Raw genomic sequence first — 20322 nt, 5'->3', positions numbered from 1 at the left:
TGGGATCAGAACATTATCACCAGAGGTTACACCATTCCCCTTTCTTGTCAGCCAAAATTTCCAAGAAAACTTCCCGACGTTCCACCCAGTCAAAGCAGCTTCAGAGATTATAAAGCTGTCTCAAAAAAGAGTCATTTAACCAGTCCCACCAGACCAGCGTGGACCCGGATTTTACTCGAGATTCTTTTTGGTGCCGAAAAAGACAGGGGACTGGAGACCCATTTTGGATCTCAGCAGTTTAAACAAGTCTGTCACCCATACCAAAGTCCGAATGGTCACGGTTCAGTACATCCTTCCCTTTTTAAGAGAAAGTGATTAGATGTGCTCTATAGATCTCTGGGATGCATATTACCACATCAAAATGGAGAAATGCTCCAGGAGTCTGCTTCGCTTCCGGCTAGGAGCCAGTCATTACCAATTCCGTGCCCTGCCGTTCAGTCTCTCTACAGCCCCCAGAGTGTTCACGAAATGCATGGCAGTGGTAACGGCTCACTTGAGACTAAAAGGATTCTGGGTGTTTCCAAATCTAGACTGGCTCCTTACCGTCACCACCAAGCATCTTCTGATAACAGCGCTACAACATACTTTCTCTGGCAAAATTGTTGGGAATAACGATACATTGGGAGAAATCAAATCTTATCCCTACACAACAAATAGAGTTCATTAGAGCAGTGTTCAATACTCAGTCCTATCTGGTATCACTCCAATTTCACAGACTCCATCGATTGAGGCTTAAACTCCAGGTGATTCTTTCTCAAACAGCCTCTGCAAGGAAAGTTCTTCAAGCCTAGGTTCTATGGCTGTGTCAATTCTAATAGTGCCTCTAGCAAAGCTACATATGCGGATTCTGCAATGGCTCCTTTTGTGTCAATGGTTCTCAAATTGCCATCCCCTGGATGACAAGATTCGACTAACCAACTCCTGCAAACAGGACCTGCTTTGGTGGATGAGGCCAGACGTAGATCTTTGGAGCCACCCATTTCAAACCTCCCAGCCCGCAGCTGTTGTGACCACAGATGCTTCCCTGATTGGGTGGGGGGGCATTCCCAGGGAAAGACTGTCCAAGGCACATGGTCCACCTCAGAGGCCTACCTGTATATCAGTGTTCCGGAACTGAGAGCCGTGCTGTTAGCATTGCAGGCCTTCCATTCGGCTCTCCACTCAGGGACAATTGCAATCCAATCAGAGAGTATGCAGTGGTCTGGAACCAAGTATTACCCCCTATGTCGAGAAGCCATGAGAATTTGGCAATGCATATCCTGAGGAGCTCCAACATGATTGCAGACAAACTGAGCAGATGCATCCTTATGCCACATGAGTGGTCCCTCAACCCCGAGGTGGCGTCTGTAATCTTCAGCCACTGGGGCAAGCCTTGCTGCGATCTTTTTGCTTCCCCATCAAACACCAAGTGCAGCAGCTACTTTGCCCTACTTCCCCCAGAGGGGGAGTCAGCGAGGGATGCTCTGATCCACAATTGGCCCACGGGACTTCTCTACGCCTAGCCTCCCATTCCTCTGATCCCACAATTTCTAAAGAAAACTCTTCGGTTGAGATGCAAGGTGATCCTCATAGCCCCATTCTGGCCTCAACAAGTTTGGTTCCCCTTCCTTCAGCCTCACCCAGTATACCCACCGTGGATTCCGGGCCCTCTACCAGATCTGATCATTCACCTCCAAGGGTTGAGTCATCTGAACCTGTCCAGTCTCAAGCTGACAGCTTGGTTTTTCAACTTCCGCTAGTCGCCAGGCAAGCTAATCTCTCCTCCCCTGTTCGAGACATTATTCTGGCCTCTCAAACCATCCACCAGAAGACTATATCAAGACAAATGGAAAAGTTTCTCCATCTGGTCCAAGGATAACACGCTAGACACGTATTCGACTCCAGTTACTGCAGTGCTTCAACACTTGGCTAAGTTTTTTGATACTGGAGCTTCTTCCTCTACAGTACGAGAGTATCTAGTGGCAGTATCAAAAGGCCCTATCTCGTTTTTCATAGACAGTGTCACTTCGGATGAACCCATCCTTTCTTCTCAAAGTTGTTTCTGAGTTTTCTGTTAACCAGTCCATTGATCTACCAGTGTTTTTTCGAATTTTGCCAATAGAGGAAAGTATTGCCTTCACTCCTTAGATGTACATAGACAATTAAGATTTTACCTAGACAGGACTAAACCTGTCCGTAAATCTGAACAGTTTTTCATTTCCTTTTCGGGACCCAAAATGGGAGAGTGCGTTTCCAAGGTTACATTATCAAGATGGCTAAGGGACTGGATAAGATTCACCTATCAATCCACCACACCTAACCCTCAAAATACTGACCATACAAATCCCATGAATACAGCCAATACATTCAGTACCTTCTTTACTAATACTATCCAAATACTGGCTAGTCAGCTATCACCTAATAACTACACTATACCTTCCTATAACTCTACCTCAACCCTCCTTTTCATTTACAACCTGTCCCAACTACATACATTCTAAGCCTCATACAAAAACTAAAACCATGCTCTCCCTCAGCAGATCAACTACCTGCCGATTTTCTACAGCTATCAGCCAAAGCTGTAGCTTATCCTATTTCCATTCTGATCAATAGGACTATTGCCGAAGGTCACATACCTAGCCTATGGAAAGTCTCTCATATTATCCCCCTCCATAAAGGCGGACACTCAAATGAGCTCTCCAACTACCGCCCTATTGCCGTTCTCTCACCCCTAGCAAAGATCATGGAGAAATGTATCCATAGGCAATTACTTGACCACTTAACCCAAAATAACTTACTTTCCAGCTGTTAACATGGTTTCAGACCTTCACACAGCACTACTACTGCCCTCCTTTCCTTTACAGATTGCATAAACAAAAAACGTAACCTTAATAACCTTTCTTCAGCACTATTCATTGAGCTGTCCAAAGCATTTGACATGGTCAATCATCAGATTCTCATCAACATACTAGAATCGCCATCATTAGATGCACCGTCTATAAAATGGTTCCAGTCCTACCTAGATAAAAGACAACAGGCAGTAATTTGGCATAAGACTATTTCTACCCTCCAACCAGTTACCCTAAGTGTCCCTCAAGGGTCCATACTAGGACCTCTCCTCTTCTCAATATTTACTAATGACCTTCATTTATCCATCCCCCAAGCCACATGCATACAATATGCTGATGACTCCACAGTTATATGCTCAGCCAAATCCACAACTGAACTTCTCTCTCATACCCAGAAGGCATTTAACACAGTTGAACAATGGTTTACACAGCGTTGCCTTCTTTTGAACCCTAAAAAAATGAAATTTCTCCTCTTTAATCCAACTCACAAGTCCTCTCCACTTGATTTCTCAATTATATCCACTAATGGCACCATTATATCACCCGACACAACCACCAAACTATTGGGTATCACCATTGATAACAATTTGAACTTTGACATCCATAGCAACAATACAATAAAAACTGTCAACAAAAAACTTGGCTCCCTCTATAGAATTAAATCTTACCTTTCTCCCACAGCTAGAACAACCATAGCTCATACTCATCTAATCTCTACCCTCCTCTTTGCCTCACCTATTTTTGCTAATCTTTCTAAAAATAACCTCGGCAAACTGGAAACTTCCTACAATAACATTGCTAGATTTGTAACAGGAAACCCTTACAGAACCCACCACTGCATAAATATAAAGCAGCTTGGATGGCTTGAACTACAAAACGTGATTAAATTCCATCAACTAACCATTGCCCATAAAACTCTTTATAAACCTTCCTGTACTCCTATTCTATCTACCCTCATCAGTCCATACACAAATCTGAAATCACTACTTTCCTCACAAAAATCTCCTATATACCTCTAAACCTAACAACAAGGCTGGTGAATCTCTCTTCTCTAATGCTGTTGGAAAAACCTGGAATCTTCTCAGCGACCTTTCCTCTTTTCCCTCTCTATCACTCTTCAAAAATAGACTAAAACCCTACCTTAGAACACACTGGTTGTGCCCCTGTACTAAACCTGACTAGGCTTCTATCCACCTAATTAAACTTAGCTCTGCCTATCCCTCACTACTCATAAACTAATACATATTATTTTACCTATAAATATAGATGTGCTCCTAAACTACACTGTGCCCAGTCACTCTATACGCTTCCTACTGAAGAATATTTTTTTCTTTTACATTATACTTGTATATAATTAATTCTGTTTATCTATATTTTAGACTTGCATATTGTATAGTATAAGCATTTTGTCCTCACAGTATTTTATGTTGTAACCTGTAATATTCATTGTTTACAACTAATGCTGCTATTTAGTCATTTTTTTTCTTTTATTTTTCTCTTGATGTACCTGAAAGCTGCTTGTTTAATATGAATATTTTTATTTAGTCTTATTTTGTATATTGAGTACTAAGTTTTTCATTTATCTGTATTGGAGCTTATCACCCCGGGCCTCTACTGAAAATAGACATGCATCCAGCTAGACTAGCCCGGTCAACAAATGTAAAATAAAATAAATAAATAAAAATATTCCCTCCATAATGAATCTATGCCAAAAGTTAAAGCCCACTCCACTAGATCTATGGCAACTTCTATTACTTTCCATTCCAGGGCATCCATGGATAACATCTGCGCAGCAGCTACTTGGGCTAAGCCTCATACCTTTATCATTCATTACAAATTGGACCTGGTCTCCAGAGGGAGAGCTGCCTTCAACTCAATGGTACTCAGGAATATTCATCCAAAAGGGCTGCCCGTGGACCTCAAGGTAGCTTGGGATTCGGTCCCATCAGTGATGAATAGAAAGAAGGTTAACAACATCAGATAAAGAAGTTACGTCTTACTATAACATTCTGTCTGTGTTGTTCATCTTCTTTCATTCATCACTTCCCACCTTCCTTCCCCCTCCAAAAGATCCTGGAGGATGCTTTGGGTCTAAGTGGTGCCCTAGGGTACTTGCATAGAAGTGGGCTTGGCTTTACTTCCTTTTCTTAGCAAACTCGATCTGAGGTAACAGGGAAAAGGGCATTCTGGGTAGAGACTTAGCTCGAGAGTTTTTTTGGCTGGCGCAAGCTTGGTAATAGGCCAACTCTGTTCCGAGGGCTCAGAACCGAACCCATCAGTGATGAATGAAAGATGATGAACAACACAGATGGAATGTTATGTGGTAAGACATAACTTCTTTTTTTAGTTTATGCTGCAAGCTTTTAGGAGTTTTATGCACAGTCTGACCTGTAGCTACAATGTTCTTACATTACAACAGGTCAATGTACCAAATTATGTTGGCCCATCTCACAAAGGGACATTCACAGTTGCTGACATTTAGTTGCAACAATGATGCATCACAACAACTCTATGTAACTGTCTGGACTTGGGTGAAATGGCACCTTAAGCCTACTGTTTCAGCTCCCCCCCCACACACACACACACACACACACACACACACACACACACACACCCTCCAGTCCTCACCTCTGTTTCAGCCCATGTTGGGCTCCCCGTACAGTGCACATTATTTTTTTCTCACATTTTCCCTTATTCTTCAGCTTTTTCAAGACACCATTACTTTCTCTATGCTCTGAAATGCATTTTTCCATTTTACACAACCTTTTCATCCAGTGATTGCATTAACAGAAGTTATGATCAAAGAAAGAAATTTAGTGTTTCTGTTCATGTTTAGTTTTCCTGGTATCCTTTCAACATACCTTTCCTAACCAAGACAGCACAGTAGTAATCATTTAGGAAATAACGCAAATAAGCCAAGGTCCAGGAAGTCATAGGGTTACAGATGCCCTGGGATGCACTTTAAAGCATTTTCCCAATCCAATGGTAGCCTAAACTAAAATCTTGATAAGAAAAGAATTTCGGTCTTATTTTTATTTTTATTGTCTTTCAATGAAGGTATTAAGTCGTGTCCAAGGCTAAATGTTCAAAGCTGACAAAACAGTAGCTCACAATAAAGTAACAAGCCAGTTGTTGTGAAGGATACACAGGTCCATCCCAGAATACATCCTGCCTCCCTAACCTCCCCCCAAAAAAGACAGTCACTGCTTATGCATCCCACTGGAGCTAGACTGGGATGAAAGCAGAGGTACAAATTGCCACAGTCATGTATTTCAAGAGACTGCTGACATACATATACATAGCATGCCTCCTCACTCCTCACCAATAGCCCCCCCAAAGGCAGCCACCAGTATACATGCCTGTTTTATTGTGAGGAAAGTGAAAAAAATAATGATTACAGTAATGTATTCTACTTTGTTGCTCATAGAGAGTACACTGCCCCTACAGAAGTTGTAGTAACATTTTTTGTACACCTGTGAGGTCTGTCAGAAAAGTAAAACAAACAGTAACCACACTGTCCTTAGGCCAAACATAAGCTGTACTGACCTACTGTGCATACCTCTGAAGAATGACTGTAATGAAAATTAAAGTAGTAATAACCACACAATCCCCAGTGCACCCTCCCACACACACACACACACACACAGACATAACCTGCAGTAGTTTTTTATACGCACAAATCTAAGCAAGGCTGGTTTTAGAATGGGTGTAGTTGAGAGCAGTGGCCATTATCGACGTTATCCTAACAGGGTTATATCACAGCCCTGTTCAGGTTAAAGATCATAAACAGAAAATTAATACATTTCTTCTCATGTTTCCCCAACCAGCAACAGCTTTTGTGGGCCACCCCTGACAGAGTCAAGGATGATTAAGGGAGCCTCCTGTATCCATTTATACCATCTGGAGAGAATGGGCCACCAGACTCCTAGAAGATCTAAATGTCTGAATGTTTTGTGATATATTTTATGCCTTACTTTTGAAATATAATTACTTGTTAGCTGTATTTTATTACCGATACCCAGAAGAATAACGTATGTGGGTGGGAGGGTTGGCATAATGGTTAAGGTGTTTACCTTATACATACAAGGTGCAGGGTTTGATTCTCACATGGGGTGATTTGCTAGGCTTAAAATGGCTCACAAGGGCAGTTAGCCTAGTACTAATCTATGAACCTATGAACCTATGTGTCTAGCATTACTTTGTGTGTGTGCACAGATAAGAAATCAGTGATATTTTTTAGAAACACACACAAGCATAAGTCATAGCAATATTAGTGTTGTACTTATTTCAGCAAATAGCAATGCATTGTGCAACACTGATACTGCCACACCACATTAGTGACTGCTGTTTAGCAGTCATCAAACAACATCAGGGATAAGTCACTTTTATTTACCTCATTGAGGAGTAATGTATATATGTCACTGTCCCTGATTTCACAGACCTTCCCTGATTTTGCTCATAATTTTGCTCTGTCCTTTGTAAAAAGTTTGATTTGCTGGTACATCATTCAGAATTACAGACAGGCAATAAATCCAGACATCAGACTTTTACACTTCCTATTGTCCAAAAAATGCATGTTGATGCAATAGTTACTATTCTGTTAACTTTTTAAGTGGATTAGAATAATATTTAATGTGTGTTCTTGATTTTGAGACTTTAATCTGCTGTTATTATTTTGCATTGAGCTGAATTCTTCAGCAAAGAGGTTGCGAGTTATATTATCGGGAGTTCTGCCAGTATTTATAAAACTCCCTGAAAGAGAAAACCATCACTGAAGATTGGAAGCATTAGCTCTTAAAATACAAGGTATGCACTGAGATTGGTCACTATGGGCTATTGATCCCTCTAGTGCTTATTTTTCTTGTGTTCATTATCAGCTTCATCCTAAAAGGGTCATATCACAGCCATGTTCAGGTTAAGGACTGTACTCGTGAAATTAATTCATTTTTTTTTTGTAATCCTTATTTTTCCCCAACCAGCAGCAGCTTTTGTGGGGCCCCCACACAGTCAAGGAGGATAAAAGGGGCCCCCTGCAGCCACAGGTATTGCAGGTACCTAATGCTGGCTATGTTGTTAGTTTTAGTGGAGATAATATCCACCAGCAGGGTTTGTGGCACTACATCAATGGTAAAATATTTAATGGAATTGTGAAGCCTGTTACTTGATAAAACACTGTTACCATAACCAGAAATATCTTTGAATTTTAAAGGAGATACAAATAATAGTTATCTACTTGGTTTCTTAAGTATACAAGATTGCTGTACTAGCTTTTGTTGGTTTGACAGACATGTTACAAAACGTCAAGATAAGATAACTTGTTGTGGTTGGGGCCCCCCAGCGACTGCAGGGTTCACTGGTGCCTAAAGCCGGCTATGCTCGTGTATACTGACAACCACTACTACTAAAACAAATATCCTATGTGAGAGATGTAATTACACCGTGAAATTGGAATCAGTTTTCTCATGTAATAACAGACCAGACATCAAATACGTTGTCAACACATGTACTTCACCTCTCATACAAAATGAGATCATAACACACAAACCCATGTATGCAGAGGTACTCACTAAAATCCTACCAAAAGTTCAGAGACCTCCCAAACATAAACCACTTGCACACACTGCTATGCAATTAGAAACCACTGCACATAACACATACACCAGTGTCTCAGGAAATAAGCCCCCAAGGCAAAACCTCAAAAACTATTATCGTGGTCATAGGCGACTCCATAGTGAGAGACAAAGATGTCCCTCTCACCAGGCTGGACAGTGAGAAGGTCACTCATGTCAGGTGCCAGGATCCATCAAATCACACATGTACTTAAGTCACTCAACAAGTACCATTATGATTCTGTCATAGTCCATGTTGGGGTGAATGACTTAAGATGGTCCTCTCTGGACTATATGAAGAGAGACATGACTGAACTCTCAGATTGTGTCCCAGGCAGTTGTGACCTTAGCTCTGTGAGACATTCTACCTTCACTCAAGACAATGCCACAGTATAAACAAAAAATGATTGACTTCAGCAATTGGATTAGCTTGTGGTGTCAGTCCAGGGGGATCCAATGTCTGTCAGCCTGTAAAAGACATGGTCAACAGGCCGTACTGTTTGTCAGTGGTGGTCTGCACCTGTCTTACTCTAGGCTTTCAGATATTGGCAAAGGCTGTTGCCTCCCCCATAGTGTCTTTTTTAGGCAGTGTCAAAACATTTCTGATGTAAAAAAAATCCACTCGAGACAAACTCAAGGTTTTGCTACTTAATGCTAGGAGTCTAAACATGAAACCACTCCCTGGAAGCACTTCTCATCTCAGAAGATGCTGACCTCTATGCAGCCACTGAGACATGGTTCAAGGCCGTGGAGAGCAGCCCAGCCGTGCAAGGCTACAATGCCTTGCACACATTCAGACCTCAAAATGAGCTTGAAAGAACCAAAGGTGGAGGTGTATCCATCTTCATTAAAGCCAAGCAGACCTCGAGACTGGTCAAACAGTACAACTCTCTTGAACTGCTCCATGTCTATTTAACTATAAGCAAAAGACCCTGCTACATCATTGCTAGCTATAGGCCGCTCACCAGCAACCAAGGAAAGTACAGAATTTACCTGGACTTACTGGATTCACTTGTCATACAGCCCAACACCTTAGTCATGGGAGATTTATAGGTTCATAGGTTGGTACTGAGCTATCTGCCCGAAGGCATATATTAGCCCAGCCACGTTGTGCGGTATTCACCGCCCCTTTAGTAGTTACCTAGACCCTTGTACTAGCAGCTAGTAACCTTGGCCCCTATCTAGTAGTGCTGTTGGTGTGATCCCCGGTGTGAACTTTCTGTTACCCATCCACTCATCAAGGTTCCTCTTGAAGAGTGATAGTGAGGGGCTCTGTCTTATGTAGATCGGGACCCTGTTCCATAGTAAGGGAAGTCTCTGCGAAGGGAAATCTTTCCCTCCAGCATGTTCTATTCATTGTTGTGTTGAGGTTTATATCCCTAGAGCATGTAGCTCGAGTAGATTTGGTTTTGCTAAGATGGAGCATGTTCAACAATTCTGGGTTGGACATGGCTCTGTACGTATTGTTGATGATGAATCTAGCTTGGCCCCTGACTCTCTACTTCCTGCTTCCAGAAAGCCCGATAGATATTACAGGGTTTCTGATTCTCACAGGTTCCTTTTTAAAAATCCGACTATGGATCCTGAGACCATTCACAGGGACCCAAGGGCATTAAGGCTACTACTGCCAAAATTCCTACCCCCTCTGATAGAGATTCCAGGGCACTGGATAGATGGGATAAGAAGGTATACACTTCTGCAACCTTGGCCATTAGGGCCTTAAACTGCCAGTTTCATAAGTTAAAGTATCAGCAGCATATTATTGGAGTGCTTAAACAGAAAATGATGTTGATTCCTGACTGTGCTGAAAATAAGGATTTACAGGATTTAATGCATTCTGCTAAACAAGTTGGAAAACATACTTTGCAATGTGGTTTTGATTCACTAGAGGCATCTTGCAGGGCTGCTGTCACTGGGTCTGTACTTAGAAGGCATGCTTGGCTTAAGGAGCAATCTTTGCTTGATCATGTTAAAGCTAAATTGCTGGATGCTGTCTTAAATCAGGACCGCCTGTTTGGCAACAAAACAGAAGAAGTACTTAAAAAGATGGAGGAAAAAGGTAAATCTATGCAAACTGTTAAAGATTTCCTACAAGTACAGCCTCCAAGATTTAGTAAGCATTGGCCCTCTAAGAATTGGTCCTTTCCTGCCTCTTCCAGGCCTTCAGTCCAAACCCAGAACCTGCAGAATACCCAGGCTTCAGTCCCAAGGTATGCACAGGACTAAGCAGTGGGGGGCTCACACTCCCAAATCAGGGAGTAGTAAGACTCCCCCCTACGGTAAACTGTCTCAATGACTTAACTTTAAAACTTCCAAGCCCTTCTCAACTGACTGCTCCTTTAGGGGGAAAGATTGCTCTGCAGACAAAAACTGGGAACTCATTACCCAGGACAAATGGGTTTGAAATATAGTTTCCCAAGGATACAGATTTCACTTCCACATGTTACCAACCCCAAATGGTTGGCCAGATCTACCCCCCAAATCAGTGGGAAGAGGCTCAAAAGCAAGTACTCTCTCTCTCTTAAGCATGAAGGCTATTCAGACTGTACCAGAAGAGGAAAAGGGACACGGTTTCTACTCAAGACTTTTCCTGATACCCAGAAAAGACAATTCATGGCATCCTATCTTGGACTTTTCTATCCTAAACACCTTTTTGGTGATCCCAAAATTCAAGATGCTAACTCTTCACCAGTTGTTTCCTATGCTAGGCAATGATGCCTGGTTGGCAACACTGGATTTAAAGGAAGCCTACCTGCACATCCCAATCAGGGAATCTTGCAGAAGATACCTATGCTTCAAAGCAGGCTACATGCACTATCAGTTCTCTGCACTGCCCTTTGGCTTATCTACTGTGCCCAGGGTATTCACAAAGTGCCTAGCTCCAGTCATTGCATTTTGCAGGCAAAGAAATATTCAAATATACCCATACCTGGACGATTGTCTAATTCAGGCAGAAAGCCAGGACATACTTTTGAATAATCTGGTGTTTGTACAAAAGGTGCTAACCTGTCTGGGGTACACCATAAACAAAAGAAATTACATCTGGTACCCTGTCAACAAGTTATATTCCTGGGAGCAAGCTTGAACACAACTTTCCAGATGGCTTTCCTCACGCCAGAGAAACAAATTAATTTGAAAGCTTACTTCAAACTAATGGCCACAAAAACCCTCCTATCTGTAAGGCAAATACTGTAAGCCTTGGGGTTTGTGGCCTCCTGCATTCTCCTAATTCCATATGCAAGACTGTATATGAGGAAACTACAATGGTATCTGAAAAGCCTATGGTGTTAACATTCTCAGGATCTAGAAGCTATGATTCCTATCATACTGTTCCTTTGGTGGGCAGAGGCCTGCCACCAAAACAAAGGACTACCATTCACTCTACCCCCTGCCACCCAAACCCTAACAACAGACGCATCAGACTATGCATGGGGGGCTCACCTGGCAGGGAAATGCATTCAGGGCAAATGGAACCCAAGTCAAATGCACCTGCATATCAATCAAAAAGAAATGTTAGCTGTACAGAATGCTCTGACAGCCTTCAAGGACCACATTCTTCCAGGACAATTAATGGTAAAGACAGACAACACCTCTGTTATGTGGTACATAATCAGGGGGTACCCATTCATACCCCCTCTGCAGACTAGCCATGGCTCTGTGGAACACAGCCTTGAGCTACCAAGTTCACCTACAGGCTCAATTCCTGCCAGGAAAGCTAAATACACTGGCAGACTAAGCAGAAATCTCATGGACCCACACGAGTGGAACCTGGAACCAAAGACTTTCAACATGTTGATAAACAAATGGGGGAGCCCAGTTATAGACCTGTTTGCCTCCCCCCAGAACTACCAATTGGACAAATTATGCACAAGGACTCCCCACAAACAAGCTTGGAAAGTGGCTGCCCCTGTCCTTCACCTGGAAAAATCTATCAGTTTATGCCTTTCCTCCTCTGCCTCTCCTCTCCATAGTACTACTAAAGATCAAACAGGACAAACCAAGGACGATACTGATTGTACCAGGCTGGCCACGCCAACACTGGTACCCCCTCTTGCGCAGTGTGTCACTGCTGGCACCTGCCTCAGACCCCTACCCTGCTGTCCCAGCATTAGGGCCAGATTCTGCATCCTCAGCTTCAAACCCTGAACCTGGCAGCCTGGCTAATTACCTGATCTCTCCATTACCATCCCTCAGTAAACAAGTGTTGGATGTCATTCTGGAGGCAAGGAGGTCTAGTACTAGAAAATCTTATGCTGAAAAATGGAAAAGATTCTGTTCCTGGAACCAAACTCAAGGGATGGGCACAGCAGCACCCAATTTACCGTACATTCTTCAATACTTAACTGAGATGCTTCACTAGGGCCTTTACTTTTTCTCCAAATTTATGCCTCAGCCATTTCAGCTTATTACAACACAAAACCACCCCTCTTCTCTCATCCACTGCTTAAGCAGTTCCTCAGTGGGGCCAAAAACTTAAGACCACACAGGAGAGCCCCAACTCCAGCCTGGGACCTTAACTTTGTATTGGAAAAACTCACTCTACCTCCTTTTGAGCCAGCTGCAAGTGCAGAGTTAAAATTCCTTTCTTGGAAAACATCCTTCCTTTTAGCAGTCACGTCAGTAAGAAGGGTGTCTGAATTACAGGCCCTTATGGCAGTGGAGTCTTTCATCATCTTCCATGCGGACAGGGTGTCCCTCAGGACCAATCCGTCTTTCATGCCCAAGGTGTAGTATTCACTGTGGTTCTTAATCAGTCCATTCATTTGCCAACCTTCTTTTCTAATCCACAGAACAAAGGGGAATGGATACTGCACTCCTTAGATGTGCACAGACAACTTAGATTTTACTTGGACAGGACTAAACCTCAAAGGAAATCTGAACAGCTGCTGGTGGCATTTGCTGCAGGGGCAGAGGGGAAGGCCATTTCAAAGCAAACCATTTCTACATGGATAGGCCATTGCATTCATTTTTGCTATAAGCAGCATGGAAAACCTATCGCACAGGGATAAGACCACATTCAACCAGGGCTGCATCTACCTCTACAGCCTTTCTCAGAGGTGTCCCTACCAGGGACATCCTAGAAGCTGCTACCTGGAGTTCTGTACATACTTTCACTAAGCATTGCCATTTGCCAATTTTCTCTTATTCCAGAGCTGGTTTTGCCACTGCAGTCTTGCAGGGCCTTATAGCTGGTCCTAATGCTATCTAAATTCCTCCTCCCATCCTTAGCTTTGGGAATCTACCCAAATGTGATGACTGCAACAGTGAAACACGAAGAACATAGTGCAGTTGTATACACTTACCATAAATGTAGATGTTCAAGTGTATTCACTGTTGCAGTCCTGGTTACCCTCCCTCCATCCCCCTGTATTCTTTTGGCTATATCTCTATTCTCCTTTAATATGCTTAAAAGCTTTTTGGTGTATTTGCTTTTTTGTTGGAGGTATAACCTTGCATATATATATTTAATTGCTTCCCATTAGGGGGGCACCTGACATCTGGGGCAAGAAAAACTGATGTAATGGCGTCAGCTGCATGCTTTATACCCCTGACTACCTGATGTCATGGAAGATGAGACAGCAGCCAACGCAGGACCCAAGACTTTGATAATCAGGCTGACTGAGGGCTACTGCAAGCAGATAACCCAAATGTGATGACTGCAACAGTGAATACTCTCGAACATCTACATTTATGGTAAGTGTACACAACTGTACTGTCATTGTCTCCACTGTACTCATCCCTCATTAGACCCATTATAGAGTACAACTCCCCATTTGGTATGTACCTCACAAGACATCTGCAACAACTGGAAAGGCCACAGAAATACCTCACTAAAAGAATCACAGGCCTAAAGCAGATGCCCTATGCTGACCATCTAAAAAAACTCCAGCTATACTCTTGTCGCATATCGCCTACTCAGAGGTGATCTTTGCTTAACATACAAGGCCATGTCAAACCCAGTGCTGTTGGACATGCTACATTTAAAGAAATCCCAATCCCTCAGAGCTACACGCTCCAGGTATCTAAATGTGGTCATCACAATGAATAAAACATGCTAGAGGGATAGGTTCCTGACCCAGAGACTCCCCATACTCTGGAATAGACTGCCCATACATGTCAAGTTGAGCGCTTTGGCCCTCTTCAAAAGGAACCTTGACGATTGGATGGGAGATGGGAAATTCACCCCTGGGATCACGAGAGTCGCCCTGCTAGAGAGGGGACCAGGGAGGTAAATATTCTGGGAAGAAATAGTCAGGGAATTGATATGGCTAGGCTTGTATAGGCCCTAGGGCCGATAGCCTAGTACCAACTTATAGTAAGAGTTGTGAATGAAACATTTGTAATTTGTATAGTTTTAAGTCCAGCATTTAACAGGGTCATAAACACTGATCAATAAATTAGAACAACTAGGTTTCAATGTATTTTTGATAAGACGGCTAGCTGCAAGGCTTACAAATAAGACATGGCAAATATTATACAGCAATTGGACAGGTGAAGTTCTTGGTACAATCAGGGTGTCCAACAGGGCTCTGACCTAGGCCCTTACTTGTTTAGATTGCATATTTCTGACTTAACTTTTTCATCTGAGGTGTTCCGCAATCTATATGCAGATGACATGAAATTGTGTAGACTGATTGCATGTGTTACAGATAGAGCATGTCTGCAAAAGAACTTAAGTAAATTGTCCATTTGAGTACAGTATAATAATATGCTGATAAATACATCAAAAACTAAGCATATGAGATTTGGGAGACATAAATTGAAAGGTGAATATTTAATACAGAACACAGTGATCAAAACTGTAGATTCGTTTAAGGACCTGGGTATAAGGGTAGATCCAACTTTGAGTTTTTCTGATCTTTTCAACCAATTGGTTAATGGTAGTCATAGAACTATAGGTTGTATAAAAAGATTTATAAAGTTAGGAAATCAGAAATGATGAAGTCATTGTTAGTTACATTAGATCCAAACTTGAAGATGGAATAACAACCATATGGAAACCTTATAAGAAAACAAGCATGAGTAAACTGGAAAGAGTACAGCGTAAATATACTGAGGGCATCCATGGATGTGAAAATTTAAGTTATCATGAAAGACTAAAATATCTGAACTTGTAGTCTCTGTTATAGATATTTAAGAGATCTTATTCGGGCATATAGAGCATTTAAAGGCAACTACCTCTGGGAAAGTTTACGGTTGTCAAAAAGTACTAGAGAATCATCAGACAACCTATGTAAAAGATATAGGAATGAGAAGTGTGCTATTTAGTTTTCTGAGAGAGCAACTGATGCATGGAACAGACTACCAAGTAACATTAAAGCAAGTACTAATTTAGATATTTTTGAGAACAGCCTGGACACATTATGGGAACAAGTGTTTTGGTATACTGGCAGGCTAGAAGGGCATTAATGCCCGTGCTTGAAATGTTTGTATGTATGTCTCTGTATATATGTATATATATATATATATATATATATATATATATATATATATATATATATATAACCGTGCATCTAGAAGACAGTAGCTGCTTTTGCAGTAGGATTGTTCTCCCATCATCCCCTTTTGCATACGGATTAGGATTTAGATCATTTAAAGGGGGTGCAGTGTATTTTAGTAACCTGTTGACTGGCAACTTGCCATATGCTCTTAGAAATTCTCTTTGAATTTTACCAGACACAATTTCTTTTGTATATTTTTAATCACTTTAGTAATGGTAATTTCTCTGAAAACAGAGGATTATGTGTGTTTAGGTTTCTTTTATTGATGTAGTTATAGTTATTGCAAGGAAATAACATGACTTCATTTTTTTGTCTGCTGCAGTTGAAATGCTCAAAGGATGGCTTCTCTGTCATTGCTGATTATTTTGGCCGTGGTGTATTTAACAAACTAACACTGATTACGGATCCCCCTGGTGGAAAGATGCCTACAGCCAGTATTGATATGGGTCTGCAAAGGGATCTGCTCATGCACAGCAAACGTAACTTATGAAAACTGCTGGAGTGAACATCTCAGCAATTAACTACATGCACTGTGGAAAGGTTTCCTATAACAAGATTTACAAGAAGGCTGGGAAATGTAGGAGTGCTGTAGTCTGCCACATGATCTGTATTCATAGGCAGGCTAGAAAGTAAAATGTATTTATAAACTTTGAACTTATTCCTGAAAGCAGACTATAAGGCTAACATCTCAGATGGTACAGGTTGAATTAAGCCTTCCACATGCCATGTAGGCAAATGGGAGGAAGGAGAACCGTCACAGGTGTGAAGACTGTGGCTTACGGTAAACAAAATGTTTGTAGGCATTTGTTTTCTGGATAAGTCGAAGCAAGTATAATTCAGCACTAAAAACTGTCTGCAGTTATTTTTCTTTGCTAGTAATTGTATGTGAGCTGTGGTCGGAGAACATGTCCTGTTGTTGCCACAAAATGTCATTGTGTCATGTTTATATTATTTCTACTGGCCATTTTACATGTGAAGAAAAGGTGCACTTTACAGCACCTTGAAAGAGGTTCTAAAAAAAGGAACGTGATTTTTTTAAACTGCCTCATCCTGTTACAAGGATGATTAGTTTTCATCTGTATGTAAATCAATACTTTTGTACATTGTTTGTCTTTGTGTTTTTTATACAATATCCTGAACAGGTTTCTGCAAAGGCAGAATAATGGACTTGTCCCCTTAACAGAAAGCTCCATAGTCCATTCACAATAACCGGTTATTCCCATCATTGTTTTGTGGCCTACATGACTGCCTGTCGGTCTTCCATTCTTTCTTTTACTTGCCCTCTTGTCCTTGTCATGTCATTGTTCCGGTTTCATTTTCTGTTTAATTTGACCCCTGTTATGATGGTGATCTGTTCCTGTAACATTTGTCCAGTATCTTGAAATAAAGGAAATATTTGCAGACAGCCCTTCTAAACCTCCCCCAGCAGCTTGCATCAGACCTCTTTAACCATTTGTATTTGTGCTTCACATGAACACTTTAGTTATTCTGTCTCCTTGGACAGTTTGGACAGTCCTTGGAGGTGTCCGCACTTTCTGTAATGTGTTATTGTCTGTAGGATATATTTAATTTAGTTCAGTGTTTGATAGGCTTGCTTTTGCATGACTTACATTTGGATGGTCTCGCATTCATGATGTTCCATTGCTGTTTTTTTTTTTTGGGGGGGGGGGCATTAGATACAATTATAGGTGGCTGTCACAGCCCTCCTTTACCAACTACTGGATGAGTTACTGGGTACAGGTATGTTTGTGTGTAAAGCTAAACGCACACTGGGACACACTTCCATACTATGTAAGGCGGGCAAGGAGCAGGCTGTGATGGCCACTTTCTGTCTCACTGTCCTGTTTTCACATGTTGGGAGAAGTGAAGCAGCCTCGTAGGAGGTTATATTAAGCTTTAGGATTGTGGACTCCTTTCTGTACAAGAGAGGTGAAGAGAGTGTTTGCAGTGGCTTTGCCTTTATGGGTGTATGCTTTGTTGGCAGGCAGTGTGATGTATAATTGTCTGTAATAAATGCATGTTCTGAAAACATTTATAGTATTCTCCCTCCCTCCACCTTACAGTTAGTCACTGATAACTCTAGAATGCAATGATAATTAAGAAAACACTTCATCATATGAGGTAAAATTTGAATTAGATGTTATTCAGTGTGCTCTGTTACCACTTTAAAATGCCCATCATGATAGAGTCCTCTTACATTGAAACTTGTACATGATGGTGACATGGAGGATGAGAACAGGAGGGCGGCAGGTCTTTGTCGTCTTTGAAGGATGCTCTGCATCCCTTTGGTAGGAGCAAAGTTAACAGCTGTGTGTGTTTCAGTGCAGACACTGCTTGTTCTCACACACAAACAAATTGCAGAGTGACACCATTCTGCATGCATCCTAACCTGGGTTCTTTGTATCCACTTACAGAGCAGGTCAAGCTATTGACTTTTGTCAGCAAACACTCCTGCATCCAGGGAGAATTCCTGCTCCTCTGTCTGGAGGAGGCAAGCTGCTGTTATGGTCCCTTCTTACTACTCGTGTTGGTAGGCCAGAAATTTTTATCAGGATAATTATTTATATCCCAGTTGTTGTAATATGGCAGCATTTTGTCTCTGCACATTTCTTTACAATTTACTGATCTTCCATGATGCGGATTACATTCCCTAAAGATAAGTTTAATAATAAAAAAATGTTGTTGCTGACTTTAATTAGCATATAAATTAATTTATATTAACTAATATTGAAAGCAGATACTATAACATTAAGTCAATAGAAGTATCACAGCTGATTAAAAAGAGTATTTTTCTTTATAGACTGATAGCTACTTTCCTTTATTTGCATTTTAAGCATTCTAATTTACTTGAGATAGCCCTTATACTGTACTATTTTGGATCAGTGGAGGAATTTGTAAACAAAGAGCACAAAATTCCTTCAACACTTTTGAAAGTGCAGATTGTAATTTAAACAGAAATGGCTTTATAAGAATGTATCTATGAGCTTAAAGTGTTTCTAACAGCAGAAAGAATACTGTGCAAGGTTCCTGTCTGTGGTTTATATTTTTAAACACTGTATATATTCCTGTCAGTAGTCTAAATTCTGCATTAATATTGCTGGTGTTTTATATCCCTTACAAGCTACCAGATCATATCATGCTGAAAGAAACAAACAAACAATTCAAACTTGCTCTTAGCCCAGTGTTGGAATTTCTTCCTACCTCTGAAACATGCACATATGAAGGTCACACTATGACAGATGAAATGCTTAACAGATATCCTTCAGTTGATTATCAGTAAAAATTCTTGTGCATGCAGTTTATACATGAGGATCAATGTGAACATTATAGTGCAAAGCATTGATGCAGTGCTGTAGAATATTCTGTCCGTAAAATGTACTCATAGTATTTTTTTGCAGCATATTTCAACTAAAAGTACATTTTTGTACTTAGAAAATTTTACTAAAACAGCGTTTTTTTCCCCGCTTATGTCTCATTTCAATTATCTGAATCTCTTGATCTGACACTTAGCTATGCGCTTAATTGTATAAAACTAATGTCAAGTAACCATGCCTGGGATACATATACAGTCTGCCTTTCAGAGCGGTACAATAGAATAACAACAGTCTGTTTGAATGGCGTATTGAACTGCACTCTGACTGCAAGCATATGACACTGAAGAAGGTATTCAGGATCATGGCAGATGGCATAAGCTGTTCTTATAACTAAAGAAAAGTTGCTGAATTTAATGTTCATTTTACATCATCTCTGTTGATGGAGATAGTTTGGATAGTTGGTTTGGTCTGTATCCCGGACATTGAATGCTATGTGCAGAAATCTTCCTTGTGTCAATTCAATAAATGCTGTATTTTGGTCCAATTTATGTATTTATTTATTTATTTATTACATTTGTTAACTGGGTAGTGTCCAACTGGGCCAGGGGCCCATTTTCAGCGGAGATCCATAGAGAAAAGCTCCACAAGAGTACAGTACAAGCAGTAGCAATTTATATACAAAGTCAACAAATTTAAATAACGGAAGATAAAATTAAGCAGATAAAATAATGAAATATATCTCAAAATCAAATAAAATATGTAGGCACAGTTATGAGCATTGTACATTATAAAAACGTGAGAGTGGTTAAAGAATATATTTAATTCTGCAAATCACTGATGGGGTACAGAGATGATCTACAAATAGAAGATAAATAAGAATTCCAGGTAGAGTGAAGAGGGGACTGGGGTTGCAAGAAAGTAGCAGGAGTTGTGGGATGGTTAGCTGAAGAATAGTAGGGAAAAGTGATGGAAGTGGGAAAGAATTAGCATGGAGAATGGCAAGAACACAGCCAATGATGCGCAAGGTGTTCCTTTAGGAGACGTTTGTATTGATGGCTGTTAGGGGTTT

At 41.1% G+C, this 20322-nt stretch overlaps 1 protein-coding gene across 1 annotated transcript in view; it reads left to right on the top strand.

Moving 5' to 3' along the window:
• VPS11 (VPS11 core subunit of CORVET and HOPS complexes) overlaps positions 1–19797 on the top strand; it is a 620327-nt gene extending 600530 nt beyond the window's left edge. The window contains exon 16 of the mRNA XM_044080942.1: positions 16262–19797. Coding sequence (XP_043936877.1) covers positions 16262–16429 — 168 coding nt within the window. The 3' untranslated portion in view covers positions 16430–19797. The remainder of the gene's footprint in view (positions 1–16261) is intronic.
• The last annotated feature ends 525 nt before the right edge of the window (positions 19798–20322 follow it).

This window comes from Protopterus annectens, chromosome 8.part0, assembly GCF_019279795.1.
Source record: "Protopterus annectens isolate FY-2018-M chromosome 8.part0, PAN1.0, whole genome shotgun sequence".
NCBI lineage: Eukaryota > Metazoa > Chordata > Ceratodontiformes > Protopteridae > Protopterus > Protopterus annectens.
This window is presented reverse-complemented; position numbering and strand designations above follow the sequence as displayed.